Source organism: Aspergillus wentii, assembly GCF_001890725.1.
Source record: "Aspergillus wentii DTO 134E9 unplaced genomic scaffold ASPWEscaffold_6, whole genome shotgun sequence".
In the NCBI taxonomy this organism is placed as follows: Eukaryota; Fungi; Ascomycota; class Eurotiomycetes; order Eurotiales; family Aspergillaceae; genus Aspergillus; species Aspergillus wentii.
The window spans coordinates 1239660-1263837 of record NW_024467837.1 but is presented as its reverse complement, the minus strand read 5'-3'; the positions used below and the strand labels follow the sequence as shown (position 1 = coordinate 1263837).

Below are 24178 nucleotides of genomic sequence, written 5' to 3'. Positions count from 1 at the left end.
AAGTTGTAATAGTACGCTTTTGTCTGAAATAACTTCCAGAATGATCTGGGCAAGAGGGCGCATAGTATTTTTCTTGGAACTATTTTCGTCGGTGCTCTACCATAGGCACAATTTCTCCAAGTCCTTACCTATTCAAAGCTCCATCTCCACTGACAATCATGGTAATTCACATCCCTCATATATCATTCCCCAACAATCTGTCTGCATCGTCACATTCCTTTTCCCACGGCTTTAGTCTCCTCGGTTTTGCACTTGAGATGTCATGGCCTGTTAGTACGGTGTTCGGTATTTGCTGAATTCCAGGTATCGGTTGCCCCGTGGTAATGAGTTCAACAATATGCGCAAAAGAAGATGGATAAGTAGGTTCCGGTACGTATGATGGAGCATGGCTATCAAGGGCATTTGGTCTAGACAGAGATGACTCGGTGGCCGGCGCAGATATACCCCGTTGAGGCAACCCATCTGCACTGCTTTCTTTCAAGTATGGTGGCTCTTCTTGCGTATTCGATGCACTCCAGGACTTATATGCCGCGAAATTAAGCGGCGTCGTGAGCTTCTGTTTTCTACAGGAGAACAACACAATGAGCATTAGTATGTATTGCAACATAACTGTCAAGATGGAAGTGCATCAGCATCTTGCTGCTAGCATAACGAAAGCCACACACCGTGAGAAATAGAAGCATTTTGCTTGCAAAACTAGATCATCCTCTCTATTGATCTCGGCTTCAGATGCGGGGGTGTTTGGGTGACCGAGGATTATCGAAAGGCCGTTCGCAAATTCAAGATCTGTAATGAAAGGATATGACTGGAGTCTGCCAAAAATATCACTTTCTGATGGAGAGTATTTTATATGACGCTCTTTGCCAGCCGAATCTACCATTGTGGCTTGATTTGACGGTTGAGTCGAAGAGAGATCGTTCATGATGGGTGGGGCTCATGGGCTCATGGGTTTTCGTGTGAATATCAAACTTCTGTCAGGCTAGGAGTAAAAGCTTTCTGAAGCACCTGTTTTCGGTCAAGTATTTGCTTATAGACGAGACCTATTGTCTTTTCGAGGACTCAATGTGGCTGGCGGTGCAACAACTCCGTACAGGAGCAGTAATAGCCGAGGCCCATGGAGACGTAAAAGTGACGTATCCAAATGGAGCTAGTACAGTACTCTGTATTCACTCCATGTACCTTCTAGGTAGCATTGAGTATAGGCACACTGTATCAATGTTACCTTTGTAATGATCATTAATGAATCTGCACTCCTATATTCAAAATCTTCTGCCCATATTCTGATTTTTATTGAAGATGCTTTGGTCTGTGGTAGTGACTTATTCAATGCTGGTTTACTGGCATGATCATCAACGTATTGACCTCCACTTATCTTGTTTGAGCAGGTCACATTTTAGGGAATTCTTGAGAGCCATAACAGCCATAACTTGAAATTCCGCGTACGGTTTGGACTCATACTTGCCCACAGGAGTGCTGTCTGCCTTTTCTACTTAATACTATTTCTAAAAAGAAGCATTATTACCATAAGCCTAACCAACGCCAAACCATGCAGTACCTATTTATATGAATAATTTCACCTTCAAAAGAAAAAGACAGCAAAAGCTACACTGTAGTATCCATTTGGTCTGTACCTGTGTGGCTCTTAGCAGAATTAATTTTTAGTGGCAGTGTGTTTTTGCTTTGACAGCCAGGGCAATTATGCACAATTTCATGAGCAAAGAGGTCGCAATCAATACAGAAATGATGCTCACACGCAGTGCATTCATATCGACTGCTCACGCTAATTCCCCTGGCATGGTTCTCTGTTGTTTGCCATTGCTCCTTGGAAGGGACGGGAGGAAATGCAATACCGCAGGCAAAGCATGCAGAGCTTCGCGAGGCACGCTGCCATGGAACCTCTACCCAATTCATTAGAGGAAATAAATGATGGTAAGACCGAGCGAGATGAGTTGAAAGAATCAATGTGAGACCACAGGAAGGGCATTCAGCAGGAAGACCACAGACTTTGCTGCTGCAACGTGAGCATAAATACCCCCCGCAAGAAGGGTTCGAATGGCAGGCGCAAAGAGAGGGGCAGGTTTCAACCGTACGAGATGGAAATCCCATCATCAATAGGGAGCTTGCAGATTGTTTTTGGGAGTATGTAACTGGTGGCGTGGTTACATCCATCATTAATTCACGAAAATGTTGCTCATTTAGTGCCACCCCATAGGCGGTGTCATCGCCGCCATTGGTTTTGGCACAGAGCTCACGGCATATTGCGACCTGAGCAGCAAGGCCAACAATCCCAACTCGTATTTTATTATTAATGAGGGTGGTTATTGTTTGATGAATGTCACCAGGATCAGAGGAAAGGAGGGAACCGAAAATGATAAGGACTTCTCGCGTGCCGTGGCTTGGAGTATGACTGTTGGGACATGAGTTAATTTTCCTCAATGATATAGTTTGTATATGATTATAAGACTCACAAGAGGGCACCACGAGCCATTTCAAGTCCATTTTGCAAACTTGGTAGACCCTTTGGGTCCTGGGTTCTGAGTGTTTGTATGGCACTAATGTGTTCGGTGGGATTGCCGCTCATATCACTTATTCTGATTGCCAAGCCATCATTTAGACCAAGGACACCTAGTTGAGAGATAGGGTTCTGCTCAAAAAACTCCCTCACAAATTCTTGGGCATATCGAAGAGTAAGAAGGTATCGGGTTGGGCGTAGATCTTTCTCCAACATGGATTGTGAGAGATCTAGGATAAGAATCAAATGTCGGATTATGCCACGCTGCAGTGGAGTTGTGTCTCTAAGAAGTCTGCAACAAGCCTTCAGCTCAGCATCACGATCCTATATCTGCCATCATCCTTGATTCTAAAGGCACGATAGGAGCAAGTTTCATTCTCTGACCAAGCTCACCTCTTTCTTTTTCCAGCCTCGAGAAGCCCGTCAACTGTAGAGCTGATCGTGCCGTCTGCACCTTCGACTAACGTCTCCCAAGTTCTTGAGACCTCCCATTCCGCACCTCCGCGTTGTTTCCTCCTTTTTGAACGGGAAACAGGTGGCCCCCCTCGAGACCCTTGCAAAGCAATGTCTTCCTCATCCGTAATTTCTCCAATATATTCATCATCGGAATCGGCCATTTTCGTGGAGGAGTGAGGAGAGCTATATGGGGGGCGATATGTATGATGGTTGATGGTCAAAATCACTTTTTAAAGTTACGGAATATTATTATGGAGTACTACGGAGTTTCCACTTAGTACCGACAGTACATCCAATTTATCGAACAAGGTATGTACCTTAGGTAACCACGGAGTACGGAGTACCTTGCCTTACCCGCAGTCCAACCTACCAACCTAGCTCCGAGCGCCGTAAGTTTCAGTACTTTTGTATCGTGCCTAACCAACTACTGTCAAGAGCTTCCCCAACTACTCCGTAACGGATTACAGTGTATTTTCCCCCCCTCATTTTCTCATTTTCTCAGTCCCTAATCTTACACCATCCTGCTATCTGTTTATCTTTGTTCCTTAGTTTGGGAAGCTCTGTCCGGTCAATTTCATCATTATATGATCCGAGGATAACCGTGGGAGGACAAAGCATCCAACAAATGTGGGGGAGAAGGTCAATCGCGTCAACCAGATGCGCTGGCGGAACTGCTCAAGCAATCCGGTGTCATCCAATCTATCGTTCCGTCCGGCCAGTCTCCTTCCTCCGCCCCTCCCCCTCCTTCGCTTCCTCACGCTCCCGCTCTCCGTTCTGCTCTCACTCCCCACGCGCATTTCCTTTTCATTCTTTCAAACCTGGTGTACCACACTCTCTTGTAAGATATTGTTCTGCTGAAGCACACACAATGGCATCTAAGGACAGGGAAATTCTTCCAGATGCGTAAGTCATTATTGCCCCCAAAGAGATGTTTAGTCCACATAGAACTACATGAGCATGGCTAACTAAGAACAGAGCCAAACCGCTTCATTATAATATTTCTCTCTTTGACTTACAGCTTGGTGGCTCCTGGGGTTACAAGGGTATCCTTAAGATAGATACAAAAATTACCCGCCCAACGGCGGAAATCGTGCTGAATTCAAAGGAAATTGAGGTTCAAGATGCCGAGATATTTGGGACCGATGGTCAGTCTTTGAGCGCAGCCCCGATTATTAGATATTTCTTTGTATCTTTCCCTGGCCATTCAGCTCACTGATGATACATGCGCAGGAACTAAATTGACCAAGGCTTCCGAGATAACCTATGACAAGAAATCAGAGCGAGTGGCTTTTAAGTTCCCGCAAGAAATCACACCCTCGGATACCATACTCTCTATCAGCTTCACTGGGACTATGAACAATGCTATGACGGGATTCTACCGGTCAAAGTATAAGCCTGTGGCAGAGCCATCTCCGGACACCCCCAAGGAGGGCGACTTCCACTACATGCTGAGTACCCAATTCGAGTCCTGTGACGCACGGAGAGCTTTCCCATGTTTCGACGAGCCGAATCTGAAAGCTACATTTGACTTCGAGATTGAAGTCCCCCAAGGACAAACTGCGCTTAGCAACATGCCTATCAAGTCCGAAAGGCAGGGAAGCGAACCAGGTCTCAAATTTGTATCGTTTGAGAGAACTCCAGTGATGAGTACTTATGTCAGCTTATGCTCCAAGATCTATATTTATATTTTTCTATGAGACTAACCAGTGAAAATTATGTAGCTTCTTGCGTGGGCGGTTGGTGACTTCGATTATGTTGAGGCAATGACACAGCGCAAGTACAAGGGCAAGAGTATTCCCGTTCGTGTGTACACCACGAAAGGTCTCAAAGAACAAGCGCGCTTTGCCTTAGAATGTGCTCATCGCACAGTCGACTACTTCTCGGAGGTTTTTGAAGTCGAGTATCCCCTGCCCAAGGCAGATTTACTTGCCGTTCATGAATTTGTAAGTGATATACGTTCTTGTTCCTTGGTAATTGGATGTTTTACTTACTCCCCCCCCCCCTCCTCTTTTAAATTAGGCTATGGGTGCTATGGAGAATTGGGGTCTTGTAACGTACCGGACAACCGCTGTCTTGTTTGACGAGGGCAAATCGGATACCAGATATAAGAATCGCATCGCGTATGTTGTCGCACATGGTTAGTTTAACTTTTAAATACCCAGCAGATGCGATTGCTTGTCTTACATTGAATTCTAGAACTGGCCCATCAATGGTTTGGCAATCTTGTGACGATGGATTGGTGGAACGAACTTTGGCTGAATGAGGGTTTCGCAACCTGGGTCGGTTGGCTTGCTGTTGATCATTTCTATCCTGGTACGTATCTGCCTTACTGCATGAGTAACTATTATAGACAAACTGACTGGAACAGAATGGGATATATGGTCTCAGTTTGTTGTACGCAATGCCCGAGGTAATTATGACTTTTCTTAGAAAGAGGTTGACCATTGCATAGGCTGAAGGTGTCCAACAAGCGTTCCAGCTCGACTCGTTGCGAGCATCTCATCCTATTGAAGTACCAGTCAAAAATGCTCTAGAGGTTGACCAGATTTTCGACCATATAAGCTATCTCAAGGGAAGCTCGGTGATTCGCATGCTGAGTGATCATCTTGGTCGTGAAACATTCCTCCGCGGTGTGGCTCAGTACCTGAAAACCCATGCTTATGGTAAGATTAACCGTGGAAAATAGTTATTTTAAAAGAATTGTCGCTGATCTTTCAGGAAATGCCACTACAAATGATCTTTGGTCAGCTCTCAGCAAAGCTTCGAACCAGGACGTCAATAGTTTCATGGTGAGTCAAGAGGCACCCCAATATAATATCCCTTCGTTTAATTAATGTGGTGAAGGATCCCTGGATTCGAAAAATCGGCTTTCCGGTCGTTACTGTTGCGGAGGAGCCTGGGCAAATCAGCATTCGCCAAAATAGGTTCTTATCAACAGGAGATGCAAAACCCGAAGAGGATGAAACAACTTGGTGGATCCCACTAGGCATAAAACCAGGCACGAATAAAAGAGAAGTCAACTCGCGTGCACTCGTCTCAAAATCTGATACTGTCAGCGGTGTCGGCCAGGATTCTTTCTACAAGATTAATAAGGATTTCTCAGGTTTCTATCGGACTAACTACCCCGCTGATCGCTTAGCGAAACTTGGCCAATCCCTTGATTTGTTGAGTACCGAGGATAAGATTGGTCTTATTGGAGACGCTGCTGCTCTTGCTGTGTCCGGTGAAGGAACATCCGCTGCATTATTGGCTCTTTTGGAGGGTTTCAAGGGCGAACAGAATTATTTGTTAGTTTTTTTTTTTTTTTTTTTTTTTTTTTTTTTTTTTTTTTTTTTTTTTTTTTTTTTTAAACCCTTTTTCCAAAATCCTCAGCAGCCATTCTAACAGCTCATTCTAATAGGGTTTGGTCTCAGATTTCTTCGTCCGTTGCAAATCTACGCTCCGTCTTTTCTAAAAGCGAATCGGTGGCTGCTAGTCTGAAGAAGTTTACCCGCGAATTGGCAGGTCCCGCTGCTGAGAAGATCGGCTGGGAGTTTAAACCTGATGAGGGTTATCTTAATGTGCAGCTTCGAAAGCTATTGATTTCAATGGCTGGCGTTGCAGGCCATGAGAGGCAAGTTTATCCCCGCTATTCATACAATATGTAAATAATCCTACTGACGCGACATTTCAGCATAATCTCCGAAGCCAAACGACGCTTCGAGCTGTGGGCTACTGGCAAAGATAAATCTGCCGTACATACCAACCTGCGTTCGGCAATTTTTGGAATCGCTATTTCGGAAGGTGGTCGCAAGGAGTACGACGCTGTCAAAGAGGAATATCTCAAGACTGATTCTGTTGATGGCAAGGAGATATGCTTGGCCGCCCTTGGCCGCACCAAAGATGCTGGTCTTGTGAATGAATATCTGGATTTTGTCTTTTCAGACAAAGTGGCCATACAGGATACGCACACCGGTGCAGTCTCCCTGGCTGCAAACTCCACGGTTCGACATCTCCTGTGGGAATATCTTAAGAACAACTGGAGTACCGTTGAGGCTCGATTGTCTACAAACAATGTGGTCTTCGAGCGTTTCGTGCGAATGGGTCTTTCGAAGTTCGCTGACCAGCAGGTTGGGGTTGAGATCGCTTCATTTTTCCAGGGCAGGGACACAAGTGCTTATGACCGCGCGCTGGTTATCGTGTCGGATTGCATCCGGACCAATGCACGTTATAAGGAACGGGACGAGAAGCTGGTTCTGGCATGGCTTCAAGCTCACGGCTACGCTTGATCGTAATGTTCAGTTTCCAGTCACTCAGGCGAATCTTTACCGACATATGCTGGAAGAGTTACTATTACTTGATTCAATGATATTTATCTAGGTAGCTCTTTGCTTTTCTGCATCGGATTTCAACTATTTCCAAGAGTGATATGTCATGGAGGTCATGAGTGCAGATCACCTGAGCACTCCGTAAGACGCAAGTTACTGCTACATATTTTTGCACGAGGTGTTAAGGTGTATGCACGGGACCCGAGACGTGCACTTGGGGGAATGGCTATGTATCTTTATGAACATAGTAAAAGCCTGCAAGTTGCAGTTGTATGTAAGGCTAAGGTAGAATTTAGTCTAGGTATCATAAAAACCAACCATACAATCGCAGTCAACTCGATCGGCTCCAGAAAAAGATCTGTAATAAACTAGGTACGTCAAGGTAGAACATTACCAAGAAGTGCGTTAGGTGGAAGTTTAACCTCTGTCGAAGCGCTAGGCTTGAACGGGGCTTGGGTCTGGGGGCGAACGTGAAACGGTCACAGACGGACCCCGACTAGGGAACCTGCACGCTGGGCTCGCCTGCTCTCCTGCACTCAGCAACGCAACCGCCATTTCTGGTCGCCGCTGAAGTTCATCAAATAAACCACTTTCAGGCAACACTTACATCAGTTAACTGCCACTGTTCCCCCCCCTTCCATCTCCTTGTAGTCTAGCTTCTTCTTCTCCCCTTCGTCCTCCTACTCGAACGACGTTATTGCACCAGTCAAATAGACATCCCTATTCTATTCATCATGAATCCCGAGTGGTAAGTCTTCAGTTTACCTCCGTTCTGGACATGGTTCACCAGGGTGCGCCATATGTCCCTTTTTCTTACTCCAGCAAGGAGTTTCTTCTTCCTTATATCTCTCCATACTTTTATTGTTTGACGATTAGAGATTTCTAACTGCACTGGCGATCATCAGAGTAGCTCCACCTCTCGACCCCCCATTCCTTCGGCGGAGATAAACGACAAGCGACTCTATCTTTTATTATTCTAACCTTTGATTTAGATACGACTACCTCTTCAAGCTCTTGCTTATTGGAGATTCTGGTGTTGGAAAGTCTTGTCTGCTGCTTCGATTTGCCGATGATACCTACACAGAAAGCTACATCTCCACCATCGGTGTGGACTTTGTACGTGACTGCCATCGTTCTATCATCAAAAGAAATCATTGATTTCTGGTGCTAATTAGTTCCATGGCAGAAAATCCGCACTATTGAGCTGGATGGCAAGACCGTGAAACTTCAAATTGTATGGACGACTTCCACACACGGGTAGATTTACACAACTAACAAGAGGTTTAGTGGGACACTGCAGGCCAGGAACGTTTCCGTACCATAACATCATCCTACTACCGTGGAGCTCATGGTATCTGCGTTGTGTATGATGTGACCGACATGGACTCATTCAACAATGTCAAGCAGTGGCTCCAAGAAATTGACCGCTATGCAACTGAGGGTGTGAACAAACTGCTTGTTGGCAACAAGAGCGATATGGAGGACAAGAAAGTTGTGGAATACACCGTGGCAAAGGTGCGCACTTGTGCTGCTGTCCCCTGTCTGGGCTGAGATCAACCTGGATGCTGACTTGCGCTTTTTGCAATCTAGGAATTTGCTGATAGCCTCGGAATCCCCTTCCTTGAAACCTCCGCCAAGAACGCCTCTAATGTTGAGCAGGCTTTCTTGACCATGGCAAGACAGATCAAAGAGCGTATGGGAACCGCAACAGTCAACAACAAGCCGACTGTGCAGGTCGGTCAGGGCCAGGGCGTTCAATCTGGATCCGCAGGCGGTTGCTGCTAGATGAACTTATTTCGACCTGTGGTGTGATATGCTATGCTTCTTGGCGAAATTTATGCCTCGTGAATAGAAATCCCCATTGGCAAGGTCATGGTGACCAGGCCTGTTGAACTGCCTACTGAAATCCAGCATCAGTTGAACAATACTGGTTAAGGCCACCTATTCTTTCTATCGTTGGGAGACGGCCGCTGGGAATACTTTCTATTCTTTTTCTTTCACCATGCTTTAGACGGCTTGCGTTTTGTCCTTTTCTGTCTCATCTCCTAATGTGATTACTGCTGTTGCTTCTTTTTCCTTTTTATCATTTCCCCCATTTCCTGTCGCATCTCTACATTGCTTTCCCCTTCATATTCTCGTTATCTTTTGTAGGTTGGATTCCTTGCGTATTTTGTGAAATGGGTTAATGGAAAGAACTCAAAGAATGTCTGGGGAGGATTTTTTATCTGGTGCTATTATATCAGCTTGTGAATCCTATAACTTACATCTCAAATCCTTAATACTGTTCTAAGGTGTAGGTAGGAACGTATACTGCATTGGAAAAGAGGTTTTAAGGTTAGTACAGTGTGGTGCTTGTTTATCTATCTTATTTATTTCCCCTATACCCCTGGGGTAGTGGTGGAAGAATGTGTTGTTTTAATAAGCATCCCCCCCCTTTAAGGGAAACTGATCTGGGTTTTCACATGCAACATGGAAGTGATAGCAAGGGCTTACCAGCTACCTATGAGGTGAACATGAGCAAACTGAATTCCTAGGTTCTTGAAGCTAGCCTCGGCCTTGTAATCAGCTTTATACCCGTTTCTTTCTTTCTTTCTTTTTTTTTTTTTTTTTGTGTGTGTGTGAACCGTGGACAAAGGAAATGACGACCGACCTCGCGCTACCCAGAGGCATTGTTGATGCCCCGGTAGTAAGGTATAGAGTAATAGTAGACACGAGATTAACAAACTTCAGATAGCTAAGTATATTGAAAAGGGGACTACCATATTTCTGTAATGCTTCAGTATGATCATCGATGCGAATCGTGGAGACTGCGCCTGTTGACCTGTACATGTTAGGTACTTTCGGGGAGGAGGGGGTTCATCAGCCGAGGCACAGGTTTCGGCAAACGTCATGGAAATCAAATCATCCCCATTATTCAAGCCGAATCATTATCGGGCCTTGCTCACAAACAGTCGAAATTAACTCTGGTCATCCCCATATTCTCCTGTTCTCCATTTCCATCGTTTTACTCAACATTGCTGGATATCTACTTGTTTTTGTTCTTTCCTTTACGGTAAGGTCCTTCAGCGGTTTCATGAAGACCATTTTGCCAGTCCTCATACTTACTCAATCTCCCACTTTGAAGTATCATCGAACATCTACATCTATCTAGTCCTCCAGCTCGACCCCTTGCTTATCTATTTTCATCGCCCACATGTCTCAATCCAGAGTCGAAGCGCAGAAGAAGGCGACTGCAGCATCAGCAGCCGCCCAACAGAGCGACAATATAGCGCATGCATTAGCCGGTGCCGGGGGTGGTATTCTCTCGATGGTTCTAACGTGCGCACATTACTTAATCCCATCCCGAATAAAGTCGCTAATGTCATTTGGTTACAGCTATCCTCTTATAACTTTATCAACCAGAGCACAGGTCGAGTCCAAACGTGCCCATTCCACGACCTCCGATGCCGTCCGCCGTATTATTCAGCGGGAGGGAATCACAGGACTCTACTCGGGTCTTGAGTCCGCTGTATTTGGTATTAGCGTCACCAATTTCGTATATTACTATTGGTATGAGTGGACTCGGGCAGCCTTCGAGAAAGCAGCTGCCAAAGCAGGTCGCGTTTCGAAGAAGCTCACGGCAGTTGAATCAATGATTGCTGGAGCCATCGCTGGAAGTGCAACGGTCATGATTACAAACCCCATTTGGGTGATTAACACCAGGATGACAGCTCGTAAATCCGAGTCCGAGGAGCAAACGCTGCCCAGCACGACGGCTAAGAAAACACGACCATCAACGATTAGCACTCTGATGGACCTGCTCCATCAAGAGGGGCCCAAGGCACTCTTTGCCGGTGTTCTACCGGCATTGATCCTGGTGATAAACCCCATTCTTCAATATACCATTTTCGAGCAGTTGAAGAATGTTTTGGAACGCCGCAGGCGTGTGACTCCCAAAGATGCTTTCTACCTTGGTGCCCTAGGCAAGATATTGGCGACCTCCATCACATACCCTTATATCACGATCAAAAGTCGGATGCACGTCGCTAGCAAGGATGGTCCCAAGGAAAGTTTGAACGGAAGCTTGAAGAGAATTATCAAAGAAGAGGGATATGTGGGACTTTACAAAGGTAAGATAAATCCGTCAAGCGACTATTATGCGACCTAGACTCATCATGTTTGCATATGTAGGCATTGGACCGAAAGTGACCCAGAGTGCAATTACCGCGGCGTTCTTGTTCGCTTTCAAGGACGTTCTTTATGACATGATGGTTTCAGCTCGAAAGAGAGGACGCACTGTTTCAAAGTAATCAAGATGCTTACTCTTGAAATAGTTCTTCTAAATACAAATTCTTCAAGGCTAATTGAAGAAGTTCAAAGCCTTTGACTATCTCAGTTCGAATTTTCTTGACGGAATACTATAATCAGCCACTCCAAACATATCGGGCATGCTTTATGAAGCACCATGTAATCAGAACTTATTTACCCTTCATAATTATAACAGAGGTCACAACATCCCAAAGGCTTTTCTGCTAAAGGACATTTGTTATTTTGCTTACCCTTTTGTCTGTGGGTAAAATAAGAGTTTCAATGTATGATAATATATATGAAGGAGTTGAAGTCATATGATGTCATCTTTTTCTTATAATACTTTCTTTGGTTCATTATAGTACTTGAATTCTCCAGTGATGATGTTTTCTTTTCTGGGTATATTTACAGACATGTGTAGAATGTAGATGATCTCCTGCTCAAAGTACTATTATACTACCTTAACTACTCCATACCCCTGTAACCAACTAAATATAATTAAAGCGGGCTTATATAGCAACCCCACATTGGAACTGACCGCCTTCTATTTTAGAGTATAGCACTTCAGACAGGCAAGATTCGCGTCAACGCGTCTCTTGCAACGTGCGGCTTCATGGAAGTTGGGGATATCAAGTTTCTTTTCCAGGGAACACTTGAGAGTAAGGTGCCTTTGATTCCCTCACCATAGCACTTGCTCTTATTAAGCCATTCACTTCTCATCTCTGATACCTATTGCCAGCGCTCTTGCTTTTTATTTCATCTATTTGGTTTAATTAATGCCTTCGACGACTGTTCACTTCTCAAGATCTTTCATATTACTGTCCTGAACGACTGCACTGAAGGCTTTGCCAAATCAACATCAGGATTTAGATTCAGTGCCATCACGTCGTTTAAGATTTATATAAATTAGAGCCCTAATTCAGTCAGTAATCTCCCTTACTTCAACTTTACCAGACACTGATATTCAGTCGCAGTCGGAGTTTAGACGCCCGGCGCTCTCATTAATACATCAGAAAGGAAACATATTCTAGTAACCACTAGATTCCAGAACATCTCATATTTCTCTACTGCTTATAATGCCCCAAAGATTTTCTGGTTTGAAAGGCCAGGGTTTTAGGTCTGAGATGCATGCACACCAGTACACGTCAGGTCGTTCGCGATGTGATTCAGAGGATACATACATCAACTATCAGGCACAGCTCCTGCTCAAAAAGTTTATGGGAAATTCATCTCAGGAATCTCAAAGGTCTGATGCAGAAGGCTGTAATCTAGATGCTGTCATCAATTCACATGGGCCACTAAGAAGATCACTTTCACAACATCAGAGAGAATCTCCGCAGTCTGCTAGATCATCTTCATTTGAGATACCAGAGGAGCCCTCTCATAGGGTAGCTGTCATTTTGCCCACTAGCAGGAACAGGTCAATGTGTTCCACGGAAAGTCCAAACCGGCAGGCATTGGTAGCTCCACATGCTAAACGAAACCTGTCGTCTTCACATTCTTCAAAGTCTAAACCACCAACAGGAGAGATGTCAAGAACTCCAACAACACGACGCTCCGGCCGGTCAAGAACAGGGCCAACGAATTATTACAAGAAGTTAGATATCGGTGACCCTGATTCGGACGGAGAAAACTGTGATAATAGCATGGGATACTCTACCGAAAGCGCAACAAAATTTCGCCAAGATCATGTTAAAGAATCATCGCCCCGTCCAAGACCACAGGCTGCTCGGAGTGTCAATGCGAATGGAAACACCTTACCCTGCAGAGAATTACAAAAATCTAGCACACTTAACAGGCTCCTCCAGGGTCGTGAATTAGGGCTAGATGTGGGTCGAAAGCTACGTGCCTCTTTAACACAGGACTTCAATATATCAAAATCTTGGAAGGGCGCATCAAATGATGTGATCGTTATGGCTTGGTCACCTGATGGTACCAAATTTGCAGCAGGGGCTACTGCCCAGTGTGATGAGCATAATATGCTATACAACCGAGGCAACAATCTATTGCTTGGTAACTTAACAAACAATTCACTAAGGGAGCTTCCTGATCATTCCATCGCTCGGCCCACTCCAACTGTTGCATCCCATCAAAATATCACTGATCCTCGCTTATTTATGAGTGTTACTGCTATGCAATGGTTCGATAATACACTCTTTACTGCAAGCTACGATAAAACAGTCAAGTTGTGGGATATTTCTAAACCTCGTGGCAATAGTGCATTTTGCTTCAAGACTCTGGAGCATACGTCCAAGGTGCAGGTTATGGCTCGCTCAAACTTTGACCAAAATATTTTGGCCACTGGCACCAACACCATCGGGTTATGGGACATTAAGATGTCGGAGTACTGCCCTCTTGAACTACCAAAAAGGCATCGACATGGTAAAGGCATTGAGTTTGTGCCAACTTCATTAGCATGGGGGACTGTTACAGCGACAAAGGATTTGTTGGTAGCAGGAATGTCGGATAAGGAAGATGGTGTGCCGCAAAATGGTCTTCTTGCACTGTGGAAGGTCAATGAATCATCAGTGACTCCTGAACCACTGACACCAAATTCCCAAAATATATTTGATATCCAATGGCATCCGTCGTTGCCAGTTTTTGCAACAGCAAGCTCTACAGTCCACAGTCGATCTACAGGTGCCAGGTCTGTTGTCCGTCTCTATGACCCGCTTGGATCTAAAATGAGTTTCATCGAATATGATTGTCCTGCACTGGACATCAACGATATAACATTCTGTCCAACAAACTCGAACTATGTGACTGCTAGCTGTACTGATGGCATCACATATGTTTGGGATTATCGCAAACCTGATACTATTCTTCACAAACTTGAACACGACACCCCTCTTAACCAGATAGATGAGAACCTTCCCAGAGAACAAGCGGATGTCGGCGTAAGGATGGCTCTCTGGGGCGATGGTGTTGATCAGTTTTATAGTGGCGCCTCAGATGGGGTTGTGAAGAGATGGAATGTCCTCCGATCCCCTGAAGATGTACATGTTAAAGACATGATAAGCTTTCAGGAAGAAATCATGTGTGGCTCCTTTTCTCAAGACAAGTCTAACCTCCTTATTGGGGATGCCGCTGGAGGAGTCCATGTGTTATCCTCAGATCCATGGACTAACACTGAAGACTGGAACATGAATTTCGAGCGTGCAAATGAGTCATGCCATGAGGTTGAATCAGACTCTGAGTCTGGTGTCAAAACAGCAAATAGATTACTGTCATCCGGACAACTCACACGGCACCCTGTTTTTGGGGTTGGTAAAGGACCTCATTACAGGGGTCCCTTTGCTGCCTGGGCTCGCCCTAAAGATACTCCTTCAGATAAACTAGCGGAGACTGATATGAAGAGGGAATATCAGATACGCCAACTTGATATTCATGAGAAAGATCGAGCAGAGCTGGACATGCCATCTCGGAGAGATATAGAGGCACAGGTTCGGCTCGCCCGAAGTCGCAACCAGCAACAAAAAGTTAGAAAAAGGAAAAGAGGGGAAACTGTGATTTCTTGCACAATAGCTTCCCCAAGTGGCAATGTCATCGATCTCTGCAGTGATGACGAGGATAGTCCCATGTCGTCACTTTTGACAGATCATGTCAAGCGACGGTTTGCAAAAGCACAGGCCTCGAGGCCAATCATTACCTGTGTAGAACCTGAGGTCATAGACTTGACATTGGACACTGATACAGAGCATGATGCCGTTTCATCAAGCAAGGCAGACACAGCAGGCACTTCCGACCCTGTTCAATCAAACCCAATCAATTTATCTGACGTTAAAACACTACTGGATGATGATTTTTGGTGGCCAGAAAGCGGCAATATTGATCCAAATTTGGACAATGCTGATTGATGTCTAAACTCTAACCTCGGCTTTGCTGAATGCTGCCGCATGCCGCAGATGCTACACTGCTGTTGAAATATCCCTGGATGGATTGATGATTATTGATCAATTTTGCATACATCTATGAGCGTCACACGTGAATTTCGGGCAGTGGATGTCAGCAGAGCACCGCCTTGTAAGTAGCAAGCAGTCACAGATTGATGGGAAATGGCTATTATAATGGCTTTAAATTTAATCTTTTATCAATCAACTTTGAAGGAAGAGGTAGCAATATAACAATATCTTGCACACTGACAATTGGCTTAGCCAGGTTAGGGTAGTAATTAGTATTGTTACTGTATAATGCATGAATAGCAAATTCCATGTAATAGTACACCAGATACAATTTGCAAAATACAAAATATTCTATCGTGGGATGCTATCATGCTGACACTGAAACCATAACAACCTGCCAACTGGCGAGATGAGATTATACTTGATGCTAAGTAAATTTCACCCTCGTCCCTCATCTCTAACCTATACCATTTTTTCCCCCATCTATGGAGTCTAACAAACCCTAATCCTACCCTAAACACCCTAATAAAAATAGCAACTTAGAAGATTTCTAGGTTCTCCGTACCTTAGTAATGATAGTAAGGACTAAGAAAGATGGCTATTCAGATTCTCTTTTGATCCATCCAATGACGTCATTAATAAAACCGTCTGCTGTGGCTCGAATGCCGACTATCCGAGAAATTGAGCCAATCACATCGAGTGGTTCATGCACCGCCATGGGGGCACTGCACTCACCCATAATTTACGCCACCATTACGATTGGGACTATGTATCTTGATTATGGTTAGATACTAGACAGGTAGATGCATACCGGTTAGTATATATTCAGTGTTTCTTAGGCAGAGGCATTCTTCTTTTCCCTTTTCGTATTATCTTTTCAGCTTCAAGATCATCAAATTTCATCAAGAAGCCTGCCTGATCACGCAACCTTCCCTCTTTATTTTTTTTCCCTTTCCTCTGCAAGGATTTACCCAATCACCGATGTCATTTGCCCCGCCTCCTGGCCCTCCGCCGCCCTCCGTTCCGGAAGGGTGGAAGGCCCAATTTGATGACCGATATAATCAATGGTAAGTGAAGTCTTGTTCCCGTTCGTATATGAAGAAATAACCACAAGCAAGTACTGACTATTCTGAAAAAAAGGTTCTTTATAAACTTGCGCACTGGTAAATCACAATGGGAACGTCCCGAGGGACTAGCTCAGCAAGCCCATGAACCACCCAGTGCACCACCACCATCATACACCGAATCTGGACCAGTCAATTCATCTGCATTTGTTGGATCTGGTGACAAGAAAGCTATGGGCTCAAATAATCCGTACAATCAGACCCGTGTCGAAGATACTATTGAAAGCGACGCCCGGCTAGCAGCGCAACTACAGGCGGAGGAAGACGTCCGGTCTGGCCGACATAGTCCTGCCAATCGCGGTGCAAACGCGGAATATTATAGTGGAAGTCCCGGGCCGCAGCCAGGGGGGTATTTATCGCCACAGAGGCCGGTATCACAAAACCCTCAACCAGACCAGCAGCAGCGTGGTAGCAGAGGCCTATTAGGCAGGCTGATGGGCAAGCATTCGAGCAACAGTAACGCAGGCTATGGCAGACCGCCACTGCCACCGCCACAACCACAACAATATGGCTACCAACCAGGCTATGGTGGTTACCCTTCGCCCCAAGCAGGAGGATATGGGTATTCCGGGTACCCAGCCCAGGGTGGTTACTATGGTGCAGCACAACAACAACAGCCGCAAAGAAAACATGGCATGGGAACCGCAGGAGCTGCAGCACTGGGTGTCGGCGGTGGTCTCCTAGGCGGTATGCTGCTAGCAGACGCGGCTGAAGACTTTGGTGATCACCATGACTATGACGGTCCGCCACCCGATGATGGTGGGTACGATGACGGTGGATTTGATGATTTTGGTGGTGGTGACTTCTAGTGTGGAAGTGGGTGGTAGTATTATTGAGGGATATGAAAGGACCTTTGGTTGCTTTATCTGTTAATTGATTTATGCGTTATGGCTTACCACGACTTCAGCTCTGGATGAGACTTGTGTGGCCATATCTTATATATCTTGTGGCTTTCCATTATGGATGTTCATAATTGTGTCTTGGGTCTTTTCTTGGAACTCTGCGCGATATGTTGTGTGGATTAATTCAAGGCATATTCTTAATGTATAAGCGGTTCCTGGTGATGTGTATTTTGAAAACTGCCATATCTAACCCCTTCTCCGTGTGGCACCACTGCTTTCCCTGCCACTTGCTGCACTTTGGGCAGGCGCATCTGCACTTGCTACTGGCCCGGGTGCTGCTGTACCAGCCATCCATCCGGCTAGGTCGAAGTTTGCAGCACCCCCGCCACCCATGGCCTGTCGGCTTGCGCCAGAAATTGGGGATGAGCGAGACTGCTTCTCGAATTCCTCGCGGAATTCAGGATCCACTAGAGGGAAAAGAACCTAGATTAGACGACGATTTTCCTCTAGATATCAAAGTAAACATACTATTTTCCATGAGTTTTGGCATCCCGAAAGTGAATCCCAGAGCCACAACAGCAAGCAAAATCATCGGGTTTTTAAACAACGAAAGGGGTGAGACTATGAATCCACCATTATTCTCGTTAGCATCCGTCACAATGCGAAGCTGGCAATTCGGTCGTGCAAGAAAGGGGGGGGGGGGGGGGGGGGGGGGGGGGGGAGGGGGGGGGGGGGGGGGGGGGGGGGGGGTGCACGGGTCTCACATTTAGCTCGTTCCTCATAGAACCCCCGTCTGGCCAGCACTTTGGCTTCTACTGTTACATCTGTCGACTTCTTCTTGGCTGCAACGTCGACAACAAACTTCTCCGCCCCGCGATTCTCCCATGTATTCCCCCGGAAAGTCTCCCATACACCCAGCACGATACCCTCCGCCGAGATATCGACGCGATATGGGGCGAAGACGTACTCTGCTGACCGAATATCTAGCAAGTAGGACTCGGGCTGGGCGAGTTTCGAAGGGAGATGGCGGAAGACGAAGGTCGCGGATCGGGTGAGCGGAGCGGTCAGGGGATGATTATGCTTCTCCTGATCTGAGGAAGGGAGGGACGTGAGGGTCGCATGGGTGCCAGCGAGGAGGGCGTTTGGGTTGGGGAGAATGTTGGATGGCGGGATAGTGATGGTGAGGGAGGAAGAGGAAGCTGTTGCGGTAGTGGCTGCGAGGAGAGAGAAGAGGAGAGAGGAGAGAGATAGTCGGGGCAAGAGCATGGTGAAAATATGGGCAATTCCAATTGAATTATTATCAGATACAGCACTGGAGACCACAAGGGATTGATCGATTGAAGTTGTGGTTGTTTTTTTGCTGAAAGGGTTCTTCTGCTAGGTGAGACTGGAGAAGTATTGGCATGTCAAAGCTAGGAGAGTGCCAAGCATCTGCCATAGCGTACAAGCATATATCATAGCCCACGAAATCTCACGCGAAATCCCGCCCACCCCCTGATACACCACATATCTGACCCCTGCCTACCTATTTGACCCCTAGATATCTAATATATTTTAACTATAAATTTGCCCCTAAAATCTTAGTAGTAATCCCTGACCCCTATATTAAACTATATAGATAGTGACTAGTAAAGGGATCTAGTTAAGGTAGATAGTAGTAAAGGTAGCTCTCTCCTAGCTAGCTAGAATATAGATAATATATACTCTATATAGTTATATCTCCCTTCTCCCTAGATATTCTATCTTACCTTTCTTCTTTTCTTAATATTAATTAACTACCTTAACCTTAGTTAGTAAAATATATTTATTTTTAAATAAATATCTACTCTATCTACTCTTAGGGATATATAGGGTATTACTTTAGAAAGAATAAACAAGTAGGAATTATAGTAGATTAGCCTATAAAACTAGCTTAACTTATATAACTAGTAGGTACTCTATAGTATATAAAGCTAGTAGCTATTAAATATAAAGAGGGTATATATTAGTAAGTAGTAAGAGTAGGAGGTATATATAACTACTCTATCCCTTTCTTTTTCTATATAATTAAGTATAATATAGAGATTCTACTATAAAAATATATTCCCTAATAGTATCCTAGTTATATAGAAGAAGCTAATAATATTTCTTAAGACTAAGGACCTATATTATTTAGTCTATTTATTATTATAGAACTAGAAGAGTTATATAGAGCTAGATAGTCTATTAATAAAGTAGACTCTAGGCTTTAAAAGTATTTAGTAGTATATTAATACTATAGTTAACTTATAATTATTTTAAAAGACCCTTAGTATAAATAATACTAAGAATCCTTAGGGATATATAGTCTTTACTCTCCTCTAGAATTAGCTATAGAATAAGAATAAGTATAAATATAAGGTATACCTTAACTATACAGTTAGTATAATATAAGATAGTTATTTAATAGATATAATAAGGGACTTTATATAATATTATTAGTAGGGCTAGAGAGAGAAGGATATAAAGTTCTAAAAGCTAGATATCTAGGAGAGCTACCTTTATATAGCTATAGATTTTCTCTTTAGCTATAATATACTACTTTATAGGGAATTATATTAGTAGCTTAAGCTATCTAATCTATTTACTCTACCTTTATAAAATAAAGGCCTAATACCCTACTAGCTAATAATTATTATTATAAATAATAGGAAAATAAACTAATTTAGCTACTTAGAATATATAGGAGTAATATACTATTAGGATCCCTTACTTTATATAATAAGCTAGACTACCTTTTATCTCTTTTTCTATTAGTAGATTATATAGGAGCCTATCCCCTAGTTTTAAAACTACTAGTAGTAGTATAACCTCTATCTTTTTAAAGGGAGAGATAGTATAAAGCCTCTCTTATATAAGATCTAGCTAAAGTAGATTACTAAAGTCTTTAACTCTATTAGCCTTATATTATTAAAAAAGACCTATCTTAGATAATCCTAGGGGGTAAAATAGGCTAAATTAAATAGAGTTTAAGAGAGTTGAATATACTAGGCTAGCTACTAGAATTAAGATATATTAACTAACTACTATCTAAGCTATCTACCCTAGAAATTCCTTTATATAATAGTAGGATTATTATCTAAAGCTATAGAGAATTACTACCTCCCCTAGGCTAAGATAATACTATTAGAATCCTTAAGAAGAGCTCTCTAGCCTTAGGTTAATTAATAGCTTACCTAGTTTAGTATATAGAGCTCTAGCAGCCCTCTAGGTATAAATAAGAAGGAGTATAAGAACTAGGATAATATAATTATATAAGGATTCCTTAAACTCTTAGATTAGCTTTATATAATTCTTCTATAGGATTTAGTTATTCTTTAATAACTATTTCCTAATTACCTAATATAGGGGGACCCTATCTTTATATAAGATAATTACCAGGAGTTTAATAGGTAGTTAAAGGTATTACTACTCTATATAGAGATACCCTAGGAGATCTAGCTTTAATAGACTATCTTAATTATTATAGATTAATTAGGGATTCTTTAAAAGGATCTAAGCTAGTTAATTACCTATTATAGCTAATAGGCTTAGGAAGGTATTTAAAAGATTAATTTATAATTTAAAGATCTTCTCTTTAGCTAGATTACCTTTACTATATAGGCCCTTTAGCTAAGTATCCTATCTTATAGCTAGTGTGTCACATGAGTCGAGTTTGAGTAGAGATTTAGGACTTGACTCATGAGTTGAGTTAGAAGGTAGGACTTAAACTCATTACTTAAAACTTATGAGTTTTACTCATATACTAAGATAAGTCCTAAATCTAAACTTAAACTTACCTTATTACTTAAACTCTACTTATTACTTATAAGTTTAACTCATTTATCCTAAAATAGACTAGTGTAATACAGACTAAGACAGTATTCTAATACTAACTAAGCTAGATACCTAATATAAAGAATTATAAGTATATAATTATATAATGCATGATGCATAAAACTTTTATATTTCTAAGTTTCTATTTATATAGTATAGGTAGGTTAATGAAGGCTCTATTAGATAGGCTATATACTTAATTATATATAGAGGAAAATATTATATAAAATTAAGTATAGATATAATATATATTAAGTATAGAGGTAGAGTAGAGATAGGAAGATAAAGAAAAATTAATAAAAGAATCTAAAAATATTAATATATAGGGGTTACATTATCCTTTAGAGATAATATAATAATAGAAAGTAGGGAGCTACCATAAGGTATTTAAGGGGTTAAAGGGTGAAGAGATCTTAACTAGGGATAAGATTAAGGTATAGAAAGATATAATATTTATTACTTCTTCCTTAGTAAAAGTATAGAATATATAGTTAGTGGTTCTATAAGATTATAATTCTTAGCCTTAAGCTTATCTAATTTAGTCTTAGCAGTACCTTATAAGTCAGACTTACTATCTTTAATATTAGTCTAAGGATCTTCCTACTTAGAAGATAGAGACTCTTTATCAGCTTATACTAAATTATATAGCTATAGTGGGGGGTTATCTATAGAATAGCTAAATTTCTAATACTAAGCCAGCCATGTCTAAATAATTATAGTACTTTTAATAGTTTTACTAGAGAGATAATTATAACAGTAAGAGAGGAAGTCATATACTATAGAAAAAAAGTACTTAGGACTAATCTCTATACCTTAAATTAAGAGAATATCCTTTACTATTATAATAACCACTAGGAAGTTATTCTTAACTAACTTCTATACCTAATTAAGTGGTAGGTGCTTACTAAGAGTATCTACCTATAGATACTAATATACTTATATCTCTACTAATTAGGTAGACTGCTTCCCCTTTACCCTCTAAGATATATATAACAGACTAGAGGAGGTGCTTAAGGATTTTTAGGGCTAGAAATTCTTCTTATACTATTAGTAATAAGTATTATAGTATTCTAGAAACTGCTGTTAATAGCATTCCCTATATAGATCCTAATCCTAGATATAAGAAGCCACTATTAGTAAAGTCTATATAATAGAGAAAGGGAAGCATACTGAGCCTATATAGATTAATAGCTTAAGGTAGGGATTAAGTAGAGTAGTAAGATTATAGTAAAGAGTATGATTATTATCCTCTATTTATAAGTAATAATATGCTAACTTTTTATATATAGCTTTAAGAGTGGTATTAAGGGGCTCTATAGGTAAGTTATAAATATTAAGCTAGTTATCCAGGCAGTTAAAGAGGTGATTATAGTATAGAAATATAAGATTAATAGTTAGCTCTTCCTACCTATAGATATTTATAGTTAGGATAGTAAAAGGTTATAAGATACCTAGAAGGACCTTAACCTTTTTCTACTCCTTAGGTATTATAGCTAACTATTAGAACTTCTTTAGTATTTTAGAGCTATTTAACCACTATTTAATAGTATCTCTCATTTCCCATTCCCTCTGTACCATATTAAATGTGCTTAACTAGTGTATTTTTATATTAATAATTAATATAATATATTTAAGAGTGGCTGGTGCCTCTTACTTATAGAACTCTTACTTAGCTAGATCTTAAAGCTTTAAGAACTCTTACTTCTACTAGACTAATGAGTTTACAGCCTATACTAGGGCGCAGAGCTGATAGAGAGATAATAGTAAGTATTAATTAAGAAATAAGAATAGTAAAATATTACCTTCTTAAGAATAGCAGTATAATTATTAGATGTATAATAAATACTTAATAGATATTTCTTATTAAGATACTTTACCTTATATAGCTTATGTAATGGTACCTTAAGCATACTAAGAAAGGCTTATATAGAGAGATAGATAATATAAGTAAAGCAGTAGATAGTACCCTATTTAGGATTCTAGGCTAGGTTAATTCTATATAAAATAGAAGTACTAGTAATATAAGTCTAGATACTATTATTATTTACTATATTATCTATAGTAATAGCTGTTAGGTTTAGTAATTACCTAATCTTATTAAGGGCTATAATACACTCCTCCCCTAAATTTAACCTAGTATGGGCTTTAGTGAGAGACTAGAAGTATATAAGAATATTATAGATAATAAAGTTATCTATTATAAAACTCACTACCACAGTAATAAAACTAAGACTATTTATACTAGACTAGTAATCTATCTATAGAGTAGACTTTTACTTAAGTAGTATTACTTTCTATATCTAGCTAAGAGCTTGGTATATTATTAAGCTAAGTATATTCTAATAAAAATACCTTAAAGGAGTTAGCACATTAGGCTTTAGTAGTTAGATAAGCTCTCTAAATTCTGGCCTTTCCATAGCTTAGAAGGATAAATAAGAAGTAAGAAGGTAATAAAGAAGCTTTAAGTAAAAAATAGTAATTAAATACTATCTAATTAGTTTTATTTTAACTCTAATATATTCTTATATAGTATTAGAGAAGTATTATAAAGTGCCCTAATAGAGCCTCTACTAGGGATACTAAGGGTTAAGTTTTTATATATACCTAGTGTATAAAAAGAGTGATTTCTATCTATTACTTATATTTCTAGCTCTCTAATCTCTTATATATATTACTCTTAATATGGCTGTTTATACTTGTATTAGTATTCTAATAAAATAGGTATTTTAGAACACTACTATAGTATTTATAGAGGACCTAAGGCTTACCTATCTTAATATTAGTATACTCCTAGAAATTCTCCTAAACCTCTTTTTTATTATGATAGTGTGGACTGTTAAAGCATAACTTAGTCTAAAACTTACTTAAGCTTAGAGTCTTATAATATACTGTGGTTTTAAACTATAGTATAAAG

At 41.7% G+C, this 24178-nt stretch overlaps 8 protein-coding genes across 8 annotated transcripts; 5 read left to right on the top strand and 3 right to left on the bottom strand.

The window, feature by feature from the left end:
- Window positions 1-5: 5 nt before the first annotated feature.
- Window positions 6-745, bottom strand: ASPWEDRAFT_43158 (DUF5572 domain-containing protein). Its single transcript, XM_040835964.1, has 2 exons — window positions 666-745; window positions 6-609 (listed from the first exon to the last, which is right to left on the bottom strand). The coding sequence occupies exon 2, from the start codon at window positions 587-589 to the stop codon at window positions 176-178; it is 414 nt and encodes a 137-aa protein (XP_040686775.1). The 5' UTR covers window positions 590-609; window positions 666-745; the 3' UTR covers window positions 6-175.
- Window positions 746-1250: 505 nt separating this feature from the next.
- Window positions 1251-3238, bottom strand: ASPWEDRAFT_137817 (TFIIH/NER complex subunit SSL1). Its single transcript, XM_040829368.1, has 3 exons — window positions 2906-3238; window positions 2469-2804; window positions 1251-2407 (listed from the first exon to the last, which is right to left on the bottom strand). Exons 1-3 carry the CDS (start codon window positions 3127-3129, stop codon window positions 1603-1605), a joined length of 1365 nt encoding a protein of 454 aa, XP_040686774.1. The 5' UTR covers window positions 3130-3238; the 3' UTR covers window positions 1251-1602.
- Window positions 3239-3836: 598 nt separating this feature from the next.
- Window positions 3837-7236, top strand: ASPWEDRAFT_115270 (M1 family metallopeptidase; the record flags this gene model as incomplete). The annotated part of the gene is made up of 12 exons (XM_040828571.1): window positions 3837-3871; window positions 3944-4113; window positions 4199-4623; window positions 4690-4911; window positions 4988-5105; window positions 5165-5281; window positions 5337-5362; window positions 5421-5631; window positions 5687-5757; window positions 5813-6255; window positions 6369-6611; window positions 6642-7236. 12 exons carry the CDS (start codon window positions 3837-3839, stop codon window positions 7234-7236), a joined length of 2676 nt encoding a protein of 891 aa, XP_040686773.1.
- Window positions 7237-7381: 145 nt separating this feature from the next.
- Window positions 7382-9060, top strand: ASPWEDRAFT_174522 (Rab family GTPase YPT1; the record flags this gene model as incomplete). The annotated part of the gene is made up of 5 exons (XM_040831235.1): window positions 7382-7416; window positions 8268-8391; window positions 8462-8509; window positions 8563-8790; window positions 8866-9060. 5 exons carry the CDS (start codon window positions 7382-7384, stop codon window positions 9058-9060), a joined length of 630 nt encoding a protein of 209 aa, XP_040686772.1.
- A 1128-nt stretch (window positions 9061-10188) lies between these two features.
- On the top strand, window positions 10189-11957 carry pmp47 (putative peroxisomal membrane protein Pmp47). Its single transcript, XM_040835963.1, has 4 exons — window positions 10189-10327; window positions 10400-10593; window positions 10651-11384; window positions 11446-11957. The coding sequence occupies exons 2-4, from the start codon at window positions 10469-10471 to the stop codon at window positions 11562-11564; spliced, it is 978 nt and encodes a 325-aa protein (XP_040686771.1). The 5' UTR covers window positions 10189-10327; window positions 10400-10468; the 3' UTR covers window positions 11565-11957.
- A 204-nt stretch (window positions 11958-12161) lies between these two features.
- On the top strand, window positions 12162-15825 carry ASPWEDRAFT_137804 (WD repeat protein). The gene is made up of 2 exons (XM_040829367.1): window positions 12162-12484; window positions 12537-15825. Exon 2 carries the CDS (start codon window positions 12639-12641, stop codon window positions 15417-15419), a length of 2781 nt encoding a protein of 926 aa, XP_040686770.1. The 5' UTR covers window positions 12162-12484; window positions 12537-12638; the 3' UTR covers window positions 15420-15825.
- Window positions 15826-16263: 438 nt separating this feature from the next.
- Window positions 16264-17843, top strand: ASPWEDRAFT_43150 (WW domain-containing protein). Its single transcript, XM_040835962.1, has 2 exons — window positions 16264-16531; window positions 16605-17843. Exons 1-2 carry the CDS (start codon window positions 16446-16448, stop codon window positions 17395-17397), a joined length of 879 nt encoding a protein of 292 aa, XP_040686769.1. The 5' UTR covers window positions 16264-16445; the 3' UTR covers window positions 17398-17843.
- Window positions 17677-18696, bottom strand: ASPWEDRAFT_53134 (uncharacterized protein; the record flags this gene model as incomplete). Its single annotated transcript, XM_040837834.1, has 3 exons — window positions 17677-17897; window positions 17959-18051; window positions 18195-18696. The coding sequence occupies 3 exons, from the start codon at window positions 18694-18696 to the stop codon at window positions 17677-17679; spliced, it is 816 nt and encodes a 271-aa protein (XP_040686768.1).
- Between the last annotated feature and the right edge of the window lie 5482 nt (window positions 18697-24178).